We start from the raw sequence: 15,437 nt of genomic DNA, 5'->3' as shown, positions 1-15,437 counted from the left end.
CGTCAGTCAGGAAGAGTTTTAAAATAGCATTAGCTGCATTCGGTTCCCACACATTTCTTAAATGACATGTAGAGTTCTGGTACATTTTTAAAGCTACTCTTCATGTTGCAGGAGGAGAAGTCAGTGTCAGGATTTCAGGCAGTTTAGTATATGGTACAATGTGACATTTCTTTGTAGTTTTTCTATCTGAAAATGGAGCTAACTAGCAAGAGAAGGTTGTTTGGTGCACACACGCCAACAGCAAAAACAGAGTGAACAGAGAGGGCTTTTTTTTTCATTTTGTTTTTTTAAAGCTATATCAAATTGTGTGTCATGTCTGTGGTTGTGCATAGATTCAGACTGTTATTTTTGTACCCCTAATTAGAGACGAAAACTGGCCTTTTTTTCTTGTCATTGGTGAGAAATGGTATTTGGAATCACAGCGTTACAGTTTCATTGAGCAGCCCTCAGGAGTGTTGGGTCATTCATAGTTGTGGCAGCTCACCTTCAGTGTCATGTGGGATTTTGGATGTCGGCAGCCTCAACACAAGCGCGTCCTCTCTGATGCATAACGAAGCCTTTCTTCACATCATTCTTACTTTGCTGATCCATCATTACAACAGTAGCTGAGCGCTGCCACACTCTGCTGCACGGCGTTTCAATCAACATCAATGTCAGCAGTACGAATCATCACGGCTGATTGTCAAGGTGTGTGTGTGAGTGCGTGTGTGGGCATCTGTTTATGTGTTGGCGGGCGCCCATGTGGGCGTGTATGTAAATGCTGCTGTAAGACAGCTGAATGCCTGTGCTTTACTGAGAGCTTGGCACCAGGGGAAAATGAAAAGGCCGGGAGAATAATGACAGATTTATAATTACAGAATCTTGCGTTCAGCGCTACTCAGCAACTGTCTGGGGAAGGCAATCTGGCTGTAATTTTTGCTGATCAGGCCTGTCACAGACTTAAGGGTCACACTACACTAATGCCGAAATACACACACACACACAAACACACAAATATGCACATGCACGCAGGTGTGCGCGGTGCTTCGCTCTCGCTGTCATTTATGCAGATGTCAGGCCGGGAGAAGAACGCAAACAGACACACAAACACTCGCACTGAAATTTAATCGAAAATTGTGGCACGCCAGCAAATTGCCTGGTTAATTTGCAAGAGCTAAAAGCATCAAGTAAGCTCCAGATTCCTGGAGAAATTGATGTTTTTTTCAGTCTGCCACAAAAACACAGCAGAAACGCCAGCTCGGTGGAAGAAAGCAACAAATTCATTATGTAGAGAAATGTCTGTGAAGGTTCTCAGTCATCCAGGTCATCGTAGTCAAAGGAGCTTGCAAAGAAAAGTGTCTGGACTTCTTTAAGTTACTTGAAGACGTTTCACCTCTCATCCGAGAAGCTTCTTCAATCTCAGGAATTCGCATGATAAGGTGGGGCCAGGTTTCACAATGAACTCACCCGAAACTCTGGCTGATTGGGACCCACACCCAGTTTCACACCTTGGCTCAGGCGATTAGAGGATCATCAGGGGGTCCTTTTGTCCTTCTGTGGGGGGTCACTCCCACTAGGTTTATATCTGGGACTCTCCACCATTTGACCTTAGAACTGAAGAAGCTTCTCGGATGAGAGGTGAAACGTCTTCAAGTAACTTAAAGAAGTCCAGACGCTTTTTTTTTGATTCGAAATATTAAAGTATGTGTCACAGTGAGTTTTATATATTTACTAGGTATGTGTGTTTTTAAAGGGATGTCAAATGCTGTCATTTTTCTGTAAAGCAAATTTACCTTGCCTTTAGGTATAAATAAAGTTACCTTACCTTACCTTACCTTACCTTTCTTTGCAAGCTCCTTTGACTATGTAGAGAAAACAAACTCGGCTAATTTTAGAGGTGAAAGATCAGGCCTTTAAACTACTTTGCTTCGTTTTTTAAAAAAAATGTAGGTCACACCTTGTGACGCCTGCCTCGCATCTCGAGCCCATCATTATGATTTTGTGAATTTCTAAGCAGGTTTAAGTTTAGTTGAAGGACGTTATATTAGCTTGTTATAAAGCCAGATACAAGAAACAAGCTTTTCTGCATAGTACAATGGATTTTCAACAATGGCATTGGCATATTAACATATAAGTTGTTATTATTTTACATTTAAGCTATTCTATCTTATCTCCAATGAATTCCACACCCGACAGCTTGAATTGTATGTGAGTGTGTGCTGTTTTCTCCACAACATTAAAATGCACTGCTTTGTTATCTACAGTTCTTTCATTATTAATTGCTTCCTGCCTTTGTAAGAGAACATCATTTGTCAGTCAAGCCCTCGGTGCAGCCTCTCTCTTTTTTTTTCTTTTGCAGAAGTTAAATACATTTGCTATTGTGTCAAATTGAATGAGCCGAAACCCCAGTTTGAACAGGATTACTATGCATGGTCCAGCATTCTGTCTGAGTGCAAATGTAGGGTTTTTTTGCTGTCTTGCCTTTAATCCCTGAATGAATTTGTCTCCGGCAGCCAAACACACAAAGCAGCGTTTCCAGAATAAGGATTCTCTCATTTTTATTAATATTTCTGTTTTCATTATTTTAGATTTTTGACTTTGATAATCAGAAGGTTTGCTGTAACATGGATATTTGTTTTGTTCGTTAGGTGTGTCTGCAACATCGACTGTTCCCACATCAGCTTCAACCCAGTGTGCGCCTCAGATGGTCGTTCCTATGACAACCCCTGCCAGGTGAAGGAGGCATCCTGTCAGAAGCAGGAGCGCATCGAGGTCAAGTACCTGGGCCACTGCCACGGTCAGACTCTCAAATGCACACTAGCACACTGACTCTGAAAGGCACAACAACACTTTCACAAACGCAGCGGAAGCCGTCAGTGTACCTCCATGAACAGGTGTTTGCGTCACGTTGGAGTGAAAACACGGAGGCAAATGAGGCATCGTGCAGAGCTAAATGCAGGCGGCGTGATTTTGCATCTCCCTCCAGCTGCAGTTCCAGCCACATTTTATAATTACAGAAAGTTTCACTCAATCAAATTTTGGAATGGTGTGGAAAGATAATCCTCAGAGCCGCTGCTGCTACATATACAGATAATTTTACACAATGTTAATCCCTCCTTTTTTTAATGTAGTATCTTTGATATTGGCGCACTATTTCTGGGGATAAAGTTGTTTTTTTTATTAATCTCAGTGCTTTAATCCTTAAACTGAGTTATAGTTCGAATACATGTAGAAGACAGAGACAGACAAATGTGTTTTTATTTCATTTAATGTCATTTACGGTTTGTGTGGTTTAAAACCTAAAATCAGTATTATACTACTGAGTATTCTTGACTATAATGGAACTAAATGGTATTCATGTGGAGCTCCAACTACCAAAATATAGCTTTAGTTATAGATATGAAAGATTTGAAGCACCAGATTTCCATGGACCTTTTTTGTCCAAGCTGAATCTGCTCAGCAAGTCATGCCCTTAAAAACACAGTTCCTTTCAGTTTAAAGTTTGTTAGAAAAATCTTTTCAGACTATCACAAAGGTTTGAATTCAACCAGATTTTAACAATTAGCAATTTTGTTGCTATTCTGCTAATTCTGTTGAATAGTTGAAGGTTACATTTTGTTCAAAACATCAGGTTTAGTAGACTTTAGACAACTGTTGTGATTTGAGGCTATATAAATAAAATTGAATATTAACTTTTAAATCACACCTGAGTTGTTTCAAAATTGCAAATGCACATCTTAATACAAAATTTGATTTAACTTTTATTTGGTTGCTTCAAGCAACCCCAGTTACTCAAACCAGTCATTACAACCAATACAGAAGATCTCACCATATTGGACAACAGAAGATAAGGAAAACGTTACCTGGTCCATTGAGTCTCGACTTCTGCTGTGACTTTTGGATGGCAGGATCAGAACTTGGTGTAAACAACATGAAACGATGGATCCATCCAGCCTTGTATCAGTGATTCAGATTGGTGTTGGTGGTGTAATGGTGTGGGGGATATTTTCTTAGCACTTTATGTCCCTTAGCACCAAGTGACCATCGTTTAAATGTCCATCCATTTATGATCATAGTGTTTCATCTATTGCTTCCAGCAGGGTAACACACCATATCCCAAAGCTTCTTCAGTCTGTGAAGTGAAGAATTAGGGCAAATGTGGGTTCTACCCAGTACTAGCAAGGTGTACCTAATAATGTGTCCAGTGAGTGTATATCCATGGCCTGTAGACAGTCAAAGCTTAGTGTCCTCAGAGGCGAAGGCAGCACAGTGGTGCAGTGCTTAGCACTAACCTCTTAGCCAGAAAGTCTTGTTTTCTGGTCTGCTGGTCATCTGAACACTTTGCAAAGGTGTTGAGGAGAATCAGTGTCAGCCTCACTTTCCAGTTTACTGCGGCTCTCTTCTCATTATGTAACAGACTTTACTGCAGCCTGAGCTTGTCTGCACACTTTGTGGCTGGTCACCACCACCAACATTCACTTTACCGTAGTCGCAGCTAATTCCCTTGCACTCTGTGAGAGACTCACTTCCCACAGCGAACCCACTAAGTCAGACTGAGTCACTCACCAGATGCAGTTAGGCTCTGTTAAGATGTTGAGTGAAGCACTGGAGATGGACGGCGCGCTGACGACCTTATTCTTACTTTAATTATGGATTTGTTGTCTGTTGTTTTTATTGCTGCCTTCTGTGGGCTGTATGTACACGTAAGACTGCTTTGCACTGAGAGCATTATGTTTTCCAAAAGCCCATGGAAATGTAAGAACTTTCATTTTGGAATTATTTTAGGCATTATTTCCAGTCTATACAAGAATGCAACTCGGTAACCTTGTAGCTCAGCTCAGCGCAGAAACATCAGTGTTTATTGTCACAAAAGCTTCCTTTTGCAGATTGATACACCTGACACATGTCGTTTGGTAGCGGAAAAAAGTTCATACAAAAGTAAATCCTGTTGTGAGTGCTTTTTTTTTTTTTAACCAGGTGATGATTTCTAGAAATAGTTGCTGAGTTTTTAAATAAAGCTTTTTCAGAGAGTCATTTAGTTCCATTATGTGAAAGAAGAGACAGAAATCTCCCAAACTAGGTGATTTACACCTAAACATTCTAAAAGAAACACTACAGGCTTTGATTCTGGAGTCAAATGCACCTTTTAAGATCTGTAGTTATTTTTTTAGTGTAAGAGACCATTTGAGAGGTTCTAAGTACACACAGGACAAATAGGTCTTTTGAGAAGTAATGGGAAGTAAAGCAATCAGGGCTAACGAGCCCTGGAACACAAACAGAAATCTGTATTCCCTCATGTTATGTCTGTGGGTCAGACCACCCCGTTTGATTCTGTTTCAATCAAGGAAAAAGACAAATAGCATGAAATGGAGGCACTGAGACGACCTCATGTTAGCAAGGACTCACAGTGACACCCCGGCACTTAGATGGCTGATTATGCTCCACTTTCATGCTATTAGGAAACGGCTTCTGCTACAGTAGCTCAACAAAAAGCGCAGATAACCTTGTGAAGATATTGTTGAACCTCAGCTCCACAGACAAATTTAACCAGATACTCGTTGAATCCACTGGAGCTGCAGTCTGTTGAGCTTGTAGCGTCTCGCCGCTGGCTACGTTTTAAAATTCATTTGTTTTCTTCATTTGATTTTTCTTAAGTGGATGTCACGCATACGGGACTTGAGCTTCTGAACTCACTGAAATCTTTCTGAGTCTCTTTTCTTTTACTGTGCCTCAGGTGTTCCTGTGAATAAAGAAATAAATAAAAGAAGAAAAATAAGAAGTAAATTCTAAGTCACAGATCCAGCCACAAGTCTTGCGTCATGAATCTGAAGAATGCTTTCACAGCTTCTGTTTGAGGGAACGATCGTACTGACCTCTGAAAAAAATGAAAAAATCAATCGCAATAAAATGATAATGATTTGAAGGTGATTTTGTCTAGCCATTGTGAAAAGTAGAACTCGATGCAGCGTCAATGGGGTGAGCAAAAATGCATTATTCCGTCTGATCTTTTCCACCCGACTCTGCTCCGTTCTGGCCTTTGTTCGGTGTAATACATTAGGGGTGGCGGTTTCTGACTTGAAGAGAATGGCTCCCATTTATACGCATTAAGCACACAGGCGCACACGGCACATGAACCTTTTGTTGAGATGATAATTCACATTCAGTCCTCTTTACCTGCAGTAGCATCACTGTGCATGAGTAACCTGCGATGGAGCTGTAGGAGAGGTTGCGGTGACCTGAGCTCAGCTTTAATGTGTCTTTGGCCTTTCCAGATGACATAATTGGGAACAAAGGCGGAGATGGACACTTCGCACGATCCGACCCCACGGGTGAGTGCTTCCATGATGGTGGCAGATAAGCACATAACATGTGCTGTCATTCAAAGATGAATTAGATTTGCTCCCAGACTTTCCTCTGTTCCTCATCCTTTCATGTTTCCCACTTGTTATAATTCATCTCTTCCTGAGGGGCAGTGGCAGATTTTAAGGGTCTCGTGTGTTTGTAGGGGAGAAAGAGGAGACCAGGAACGGACTGGCCCGCGGTTTGTCCATCCCCTGTCCAGATCGCTATAAAAACTACTGCGTCCATGGAGAGTGTCAGTTCCCCAGCGTCCTGGCTCAGCCTTCCTGCAGGTACACGTGTACACATGCACACACACACACACACACACACACACACACACACACACACACACACAGTTGTAGAGAGGTTCATAGGAAGAGGGGAAACAGAAAAACGACAATGATATTGCAAAGTGATAATACATGTTTTCGCACATGAACAGCGGATAACGTCAGGAGAATTAAATCAGGAGCTTTTTCGTGCTCCTTCTTTCTCACATGCAGCACACTGCAGGAGATAGTCTGTTTCACAGATGCGTTCTCACTTCTGGGAATTTGATTAATGCTGCAGTCACACCAGTGAAAATAGGCATGACCAAAATCATTGGGTCTGTGTGCAGTGAACTCGGAATCTCTTTGCTTTTGAATTAGCTGCTTCGAAGACCATTCGCAGTCAGCTGCCGTCTTCAAAGCGACTTTGGTGCAGCGACATGACGCTTAAAAGTGGCGGTAAGATGGAGTCCGTCTGCTGTTAGTTTGCACTGAATAGGGTCAAGTTGGCAATTACAGGCAATCTGTGGGGTGATAAAACGGCAATTAAGTGTGATTAAAAAAAATAAAAATCGCAAATCTGTTGCCATCTGTTGCAAATCTGTTGCACAGAAATTCACATTAACCGCTTACATTCAGAAGCCAACCACAATCCCAAAGATCTGAAGACGTAATAAATTCAGAAATTCTCCACACATGGTCATGTAGTTGCTGCAGGATGGTCATTTAACTGTAAAATAACTTGGTGGGCCTCTGGGTGATCAGTTAACTGCTGCAACTACTTGCAATCGGTCCCTGAATGCAAACAAAAAAAAACATAACTTTGTTCAAGTCACAGGTAAGATGTGCAGGATCAGTATACAAGCCAGACACTCGCCTACCTGCTCTGTTGTTGTATGAGCACAACAGGTCACACAGACAATGCACAGAGCAGGTAAAAGGCTGTTTAATTTTTGATGTCAAATTATGATATTTGCACTTGTTTGGTTTCATTTCTGGGCGTTCTTTAGGTTAGTGTCGGTGCCTAACGTAGCTGACCACTGTCTCATTATCTCTGTGAGGGTCTGGCTTCTGGCTTTTGACATTTGCCATGTCAAAAGCCAGGCATCTCGTGTCTTCCCATGACCACGAGATGCCTCCCACATAAACTGGTCACTCTCTATCGCTGGTTACCAATGACAACAGGCTTCTGAGTTCTGAGTTAGCCAGTGGAGGAAGCCTGTTGGTGGTGTGTTGTGAGACTGACAACAAATGTGGTTTGCGTCTTAAGCAAAGATACACATGTGACATATCAAGTTGCAACATTTGAACACAAGTTTGACATTCTGACTTAAAAGCTAGCCAGCCCACCATTGTTTCCTAAATATGATGTACTTGTAGCAGAGTATTCTGGATTGTAGATGGTATTAACTATTATTTATAATGAGAGAAATGGATTTTAAAAAGCTTCCCGTCATCAATTTTATATTTATGTTAACTATTACGATCAGAGCGTTGGCCATTTTCTACTTATCGGTCGAGCATACCGTACTCATTAGGTTTCCACTCAAACAAACAAACCCTACACGAAGCGAGATGACTGAGGCCCGTTCTGTCTTTTTTATCACAAATTTGTTGTTCCTCTCTCTCTGTGTGATCTGCAGACACTAACAGGAAGTGTGGAATGTAAGACGGCTAATCAGCTGTAAAATTTAGAAATTGCTTGGCAAGTGCTGGAGCAAATTTATTTTTTAATCAGCCTTGTTTATTTTAAATGAATATAAGCCAGTGCGCTGAGAGCGAGAAGTGTTTAAGATCCCTCCTGCTGTAATGGTAGGACGGGCTGTTGACCAGTCAAATATGCTGCACTGCTTCAAATTAATCCCATGTTGGGTTTGTTGTTGCTTAATGAGGATGCTGGTGTTTCCATCCCCATGCTTTATGATCTAGGGTCTTATTTTGCGGTGTGCGGTGGGCTTCGGGTCTTGGACCCACAGACTTTGTGCCATCTGCAATCACGCCTTTGACTGTGGTTCACATCCATACAGCACACAGTAAGAGGCTGAAGGGGGATATATACATATCGGAGAGGGTTGTGATTATAGTTTTTTTTTTTTTAAAGTGTCAGCTTCTGTCTTCTGCTGCAGCTGTGCTATTCACAGACAGGCAGGGATTTTTCTCAGCTTAGAATGAGCCTTTGGGGAGGTGCACTCCTGAGGATGAGCGAGCCACTTATAATAAAGGCAGTGAGTCTGGTTTACCTCACTGGACAGAAATCAGTGCATTTCCTGCTATTTTTGGTCATTTGATAAACAAAAACCTATCAAGATTTCACAGTATTGAAAATAATACCCTAGGGCGCTCTAAATATCCTGGTTATTAAGCTTGAGTAAATGGAGCCCAATTAATAAAACGCTTTAGAAAAATAATTTAATTAGAATGCCAGTGATTTTCCTTTGGCTCACAGCGAAAGTGGTTCGAGAGGATAGCCTGCATTTACAAAAAACCCTGAATACCTTAACAATCCCAAAGACACTCTGGGAATTCATATTGTTGTCTGCACAGCGCAGAGAGGCACAGCCTAAGCCCGCACTGCCACAGAAGTGCAGATGGCGTGTGTTTTATTGGTTTTCCTGAATTTGTATAATGATGGCAGAAACTTACAGTAAAAAATTAATTGTAAAAAAACAGAGTAATTTGCGGTATACGACTGCATCACTTGTTATAGGATGCGATTTGAGTTTTAATTCGACTCCAGCTCACATCATAAATGGTTACATTGTGTCATGAAATGTAACACAGCCATGACTGCTTTGCAACGTGCTTAACTTTTACTAAAAGAGAGAGTTGGAAAGGAGGTTTTATTTGAAAAATATTTTAATCCAGTATCTGATCATAACCTGAATGAAAAGTCCCAACAGACCAGTTTGCTGTACTGTATGTGGAGCAGTGGTGTAGTCTATTTTACTGTAGTAGGCATACTCCCTCGCAGTAATGTATACGCCAATGATGGAGCAGCACCTCATAAACACCAAACTCCCTAACACCCAGAATATACAGGCTAAGTGAGATAGATGTCCCACTTTTTCAATAGCTATAATGGTCTGACAGCTGTTGACATCCAACATATTCTATAACAATTTACGAGTCTGAAAGTCTACAATAACTGGTCGTAAACTAACTATACTCTTATTTGCATATAGTTATTGACTTTCAGTGTGTAATTCCAAATGCTTATATCATATGGGAGAATGCTGCTGTTGTAGAGCACTAAAGAAGCACCAGTTGCAGCATTCTGAAAGTATCGGCCGGCGATGGCCTCTTATTCTTGGTTCTTTAATGAGCTAGTCTGCAAACTGCCATCTTATCAGAATTGAGGTGGATTACATCTGACAATGTGCCGCTCTAAACAAGTGTAATATATATTTTTTGACTAGAACTAGTCACAAACTGTTCAGTTTTTAATAGTTTAATGTCTGCTTGAAAATTGAAGTAAAATAACTGAGTAAATTAGCATAATAGTTAATTCCATTATCATGTTTCTGTTCATTTGCAAAACAAAACAAAATCACTCAAATAAAAGTTCTGTCAAAAAATCCTTCCATCCACCATTTTTCTCAACTGGTTATCCAGTTCAGGGTCGCAGAGGGGAGGAGCCTATTGTAGCTGTCATAGTGTGAGTGTCACCAGTCATCTTCACATTCACATCCACACCAATTTCAGAATCTCCAATTTATAATCTCGCATGCATGTCTTTGGAGTTTGGGAGAAAGCCAGAGCGCCTCGAGACCCCTGCAGGTTCAAACCATTTTCTAGGGTGCAGCCAAGGGTTGGAAGGTCTCGGGTACGACGGTCTCGGATCTCATCTCTGCTTTTTGCAGATGATGTCGTTCTGTTGGCTTCATTGACCCATTACCTCCAGATTGCGCTGGGCAGTTTGCAGCCAAGTGTGAAGCATCTGGGGTAAAAAATAGCATCTCCAAGTCTGAGGCCATGATTCTCGGCCGGAAAAGGGTGGAGTGCCGACTACTGGTTGCCCTTGAGTTGCTACCCCAAACAGATGAATATCTTATGTAAGTATCTTGGGGTCTTGTTCATGAATGAAGGAAGAATGGAACAAGAGACTGACAGATGAATTAGCACAGTCATCAGTGATGAAGAAGCTGTTCCAGTCTGTTGTGTTGCAGAGCGAGCTGAGCATGAAAACAAAGCCGTCAGTCTATCAGTTGATATAATCCCACCCTCACCTGTGGTCAGGTTATCTGGGTGGTGATGGACAGAATGAGAATGGAAACAAATGGTGGAAAAGAGATTCCTCTGTAAGGTGTAGAAGCTCAACCTAAGAGATCAGACATTCGGGCGGGGGGGGACTCGAGTAGAGTTACTACTCTTCCACAACGAAAGGACTCCATCACAATGCTGTGGGCATCTGATCTGGATGCATCCTGGGCACCTCCTAGGTGAAGTCTTTCAGACATATCCTACTATGAGAAGTCCCTGGACCGACTCAGAACACACTGGCTTGGGAATGGTTTCGTATGCCCCCAGAAGAGCAAGAGAAGCATGAGAGGATGGATGGATGGATGGATGGATGGAGATGTCACATTGTTATATACAAACATTTTTAGTTTTTAGTTTTCCATCTTTGGGTGTGATCGTACAGCTGAAGCACTCAGTTTTGTAGTTGTTATGCACACAGACTACTCTGTTGCCTGAACTTTGATCAGTACAATGCTCGTGTCTACCTGCCCATTTTCTTTGTGACAAAAATATAGCCCAAAAATAAAGGAAAGGGAGGACATATCCTGGGGCATTTTAAGCAGCTACAGAGAAATCCAGGCATCTTCTTGGTGCAGATGTGGTATAAAGCAGTAAATCATGTAGTACTACACCAGTGATTTGTGGGGATGTGTGGTTACTTTGTAGCAGCCTAGTGTCATTTGCATGTAACTGTGTACAAGTGTGCGTAATAGCTCGGCGCTCTGATGTTGCTGTGCTCTAATCATAAACTGCAGATGTATCAACATATCTGTGAACTGAAGCAGAAACTTGAAGCAGCTGCTGATAACAGACACTTTAAGAAACTCTCACATTCAATCATAGATAAATGCAGATGGATTTACTGGCTTTCCTGCTTCATCCATGTTCATTTATGATGTTGAATAAAAGTGATCAATTTAAATGATTTATTATTTTTATTAACCCTGAAAGCCTTATCCTGTTATTACTGCGTATTTGCTGGAATTATTAAATTTGTTATTGTTGATAAAATCTGCAAAGTGACAGCAAAGCGACAGACGCTGCAAGTCATTCTGTGCCAGCTCAGTCAAATCTTTATAAAAAAACATATTATATGTGGAAGGAGGAAACTATGAATTATTTAAAGATTCGTGCAGTGTTTGAGATTTTTAAGTTGGTATTTACAGACAAAAAAATGTCATCAAATAAATTGTAATATTAGCAAACATAACTAAAGTAAATACAAAATACAGTTTTCAAATGATGATCGACTTTATTAGTAATTTATTAGTAATTTAAATTTAAAGTAAAAGCCCCCTGAATGAAATAAGTCATTGTGTCACCCTTGACAACTGCAACTGCTAATGAGTCTTTCAAATCTCACAGCGATGCCACATTGGAGGTGGTGAAGGTTAAACCAAAGCATCTCCATCCGATTTAAGTCCAAAACCATCAGTTTGTTGAGTCATTCAGACGGGGAGTTGTGTGTTTCAGATATACATAATCCAAGTTCACTTTAGTTTCAGGGCATGAACTGGTGGTCGGACAGAGAGCAGTTGTGGCAAGTCCTCAAGATCCTGAAGCAGCAAAGCAGCTCGCCAGACCACCACACTACCACCACCATGTTTGACTGTTGGTATGATGTTCTTGTTATGAAGTGCCGCGGTAGTTTTATGCCAGATAACGGAACTCAAACCTTCTAAAAAGTAAAACTTTTGTCTAAACAGTCCACAGAGTATTTTCCCAAACATATTGGGGATCATCATCGTCTCTTTCTTGTGCTGAATCATGAACTCTGCAGTTCTTGTGACCTCCTGATTCAACAGTAGGCTGCCTGCTCCTGAAAACGTTCACCACTGTTTCAGATTTCTCCAGTTTTGGATAATGGTTCTCGTCATGGTTCGTTGGAGTCCCAGAACCTTAGAAATGATTTTGATAGATGTGAGTTTGCTTCTCTGCTATTCTTGAGATTGTAGGACTATGAATTGCTTTTTGAGATTGTTTAGCCCGCTTTACTTTGTCAGAAAGGTTCTATTTAAGTGACTTCTCAATTCAACAGGTCTGGCAGTGATGAGGCCTGGGTGTACCTATTGAAATTAAACCCAGCTTTGCAAAATATGTGGATAATCACAGTTAATTCATGATTTAACAATGGCAGCAATTAATTTTTCACACAGAGTCGGGTAGGTTTGAAGAGACTTTTTTCCCTTAATAAATTAAATTATCATTTCAAACATGTATTTTTGTGTTAACTCAGCTTACCTTTGTCTAAAAATGAAATTTATTTGACGATCTAAAACATTTAAGTGCGAAGAAATCAGGAAGAGGGCAAATATCTTTTCATGTATGTGTTCAGGTCGTGGCTTATGATACAATATATAATGTACCAAGTCAAACATCTGGGTCCATTCAAGAGAGAAGCTGAAAGTATATTATGTCCCATAATGTTTTTTTTACTCAAGCCGTAACCTCCAGGACTGAAAAACGAATCCAATACTCTTAGTTAAAAAAGCTCGCTATCTAGCTGGAAATTAAGTATGATCATTTGTGGCCCTAAATAACAAAACAGTCACAGCTAAAATTCTCGAAGCTGTTTGAAAATGGTAGTAGGTGGGTTTAAATACATCCATCTACTATATACAGTCTATGTTTTTACCGTCACAGAAGAAACAGGTCCAATTCTGTACTGAGAGAGTGCAGCATTTAGTTGCTTCAGCATTTAACGTTGGAATTACGGACAATTACAAACTTTAGAGCATTTTCCTTTTTTGAAAATAAATTGATGCTTTCACTGTGTGTATCAAGCTGTCACTCTAAAACCAGAGTTCATGCGAAACCGTGAATTCTGTGCACCCCTGTGCCCCTATTTTGCCGACAGACACACCAGCTGAGAATTGGCCACACAGGTGCAAATTTCATATTCATACAGGCACACAGAACACACTTAACACAGGCAGCAGAGATATGCATTTACAAAAAGGCACACTGAGGAATGATATTAAAACCCACCACCCACACACCAAGCCAGTATACATGTGTGCTGCTCAGGTCTGCCATCTTTTACAGCCTGATAGTGTAGCAGCCAGGGGGTCTCGGTGTCTCTCGCTGGCGCTATCTCTCTCTACTTTCTCTCTAACCTCGATCATCCCAGACGTTCTCTTTGCATGCTGAGCAGCCAGGGAGTGCGGAGGGTCTCTGCTGCCCCCTGATGGCTGTACGAGGCAAAGTCTGTATCTTAATGTGAAGGAAAGCGCAGCGGTCTCTGTGGGAGTGGTGCATGTCTGTGACTGTGTGTGTGTTTGTGCGGTACACGAGTGTGGAAACCAAGCACAACCCCCGAACAGAACAAGGTTGCAATGTTCATCTCGTACGCTGTCAGGTTGAAGGGATAGAGAATGTGAAGCAGGTTGTGTGTTTGTGTGTGTGTTTTGTGCCAAACAAGGATGTGCAGGTGTTGGTGGGTAACAACCTCCCCAGAGACAGGAAAAGCAGGTAAAGAGGAGATGGAGGAGAAGGGGAGATTAAAAGGGGGACTGTTTTAGCTCGTCTCTGAGGACAAAGATCATCTCCATTAGTCTTTTGTGTGTGTTTGTGTGTGTTTTCCCACTCAAGGTCTACACCAAGCTGGCAAAACCTGTAGTATTATGCTGCCGATTGCATCCGTAAAAGACTACCTCTAAATACAAAATGCTCTAAATACAAAAGGGTTTTTGTCTGTTTTACCCCACATGTCCTTGTATGGAAGCCAGGCTGTATCTGATACACAAAGGCAACAGTGTAGCCAAGCTTGCAACACCTGTCTTCATTTCTTTTGTATCAGGTTTTTTGGTGAGAGTAACAAGTTCAATAAGATGTTTTGGGTCATTGTTGTTTGGACTCTAATTTACACTTTTGATATTTGCTGGCCTTTTTTAAATTCTGAAATAATTTTGGACTAAACGTAGCAAAACAAACTTGTGGTATGAACCCAGCATTGTTCATTTTGACTTCACTTTTTTGCAGGGTGGTGAAATTTGGGTATTTTTTGTTTTGTTTTGTCAGATGTCAGAAAATACCCTCGAAATAAGCGCAGAGGTATCAACCATACAGCCAGTGGGCTGGAACCATCCAGCCAAACATCTGGCCCATTAGAGAAGGCTGTCAGTCTCGCCCCAGCCTGAGGTCTAGAGCTCTTCACAGCCACGCTAACATGTTTTCAAGTAGGAGCTGGTGTCATTCAAAGCAATATTTGGGACTCAGGGTTTGACACACGTTCAACACCCATATGGAAAAGATTAGTATAAATTAGATATGTTGTAAAATGCACATTGGTTGTGCATGTTTTCAAGTATGTTCTAGCATGTATACATGCTAGAGGGTATGAATCTTTGTGAAATTATGATTTATGATGTATTTAAAATTGCTGTGGCTTGCTGCTGTCCAACTTTAGATCTGTGATGTGGTATTTCACAGTCACACCTTGCCTCCCAGTAATGCCATCACTGTCTTTTCTTTGAACGTGTCTGGAAAAACACTCTGGACCCAGGCTGTTTATACATTTGAAAACTAAGTTAAGAAAAGACAAATGAATAAATCTCTCAAAACTAAGTAAATACTTACTGCTGTCATGCTGGCAAAGACCCACACAGG

The 15,437-nt window shown here is 41.1% G+C and overlaps 1 protein-coding gene across 1 annotated transcript in view; it reads left to right on the top strand.

The window, feature by feature from the left end:
- The window catches only part of LOC146616599 (tomoregulin-2-like), a 140,034-nt gene that overhangs the window by 120,753 nt on the left and 3,844 nt on the right, over positions 1 to 15,437 (top strand). The window contains exons 6-8 of the mRNA XM_085374617.1: positions 2,628 to 2,776; positions 6,252 to 6,308; positions 6,485 to 6,611. Coding sequence (XP_085230743.1) covers positions 2,628 to 2,776; positions 6,252 to 6,308; positions 6,485 to 6,611 — 333 coding nt within the window. The remainder of the gene's footprint in view (positions 1 to 2,627; positions 2,777 to 6,251; positions 6,309 to 6,484; positions 6,612 to 15,437) is intronic.

Source organism: Diplotaxodon limnothrissa, linkage group LG16, assembly GCF_057381915.1.
Source record: "Diplotaxodon limnothrissa isolate DT_005_m linkage group LG16, D_limnothrissa_male_GT1.1, whole genome shotgun sequence".
Lineage (NCBI taxonomy): Eukaryota > Metazoa > Chordata > Actinopteri > Cichliformes > Cichlidae > Diplotaxodon > Diplotaxodon limnothrissa.
This window is presented reverse-complemented; position numbering and strand designations above follow the sequence as displayed.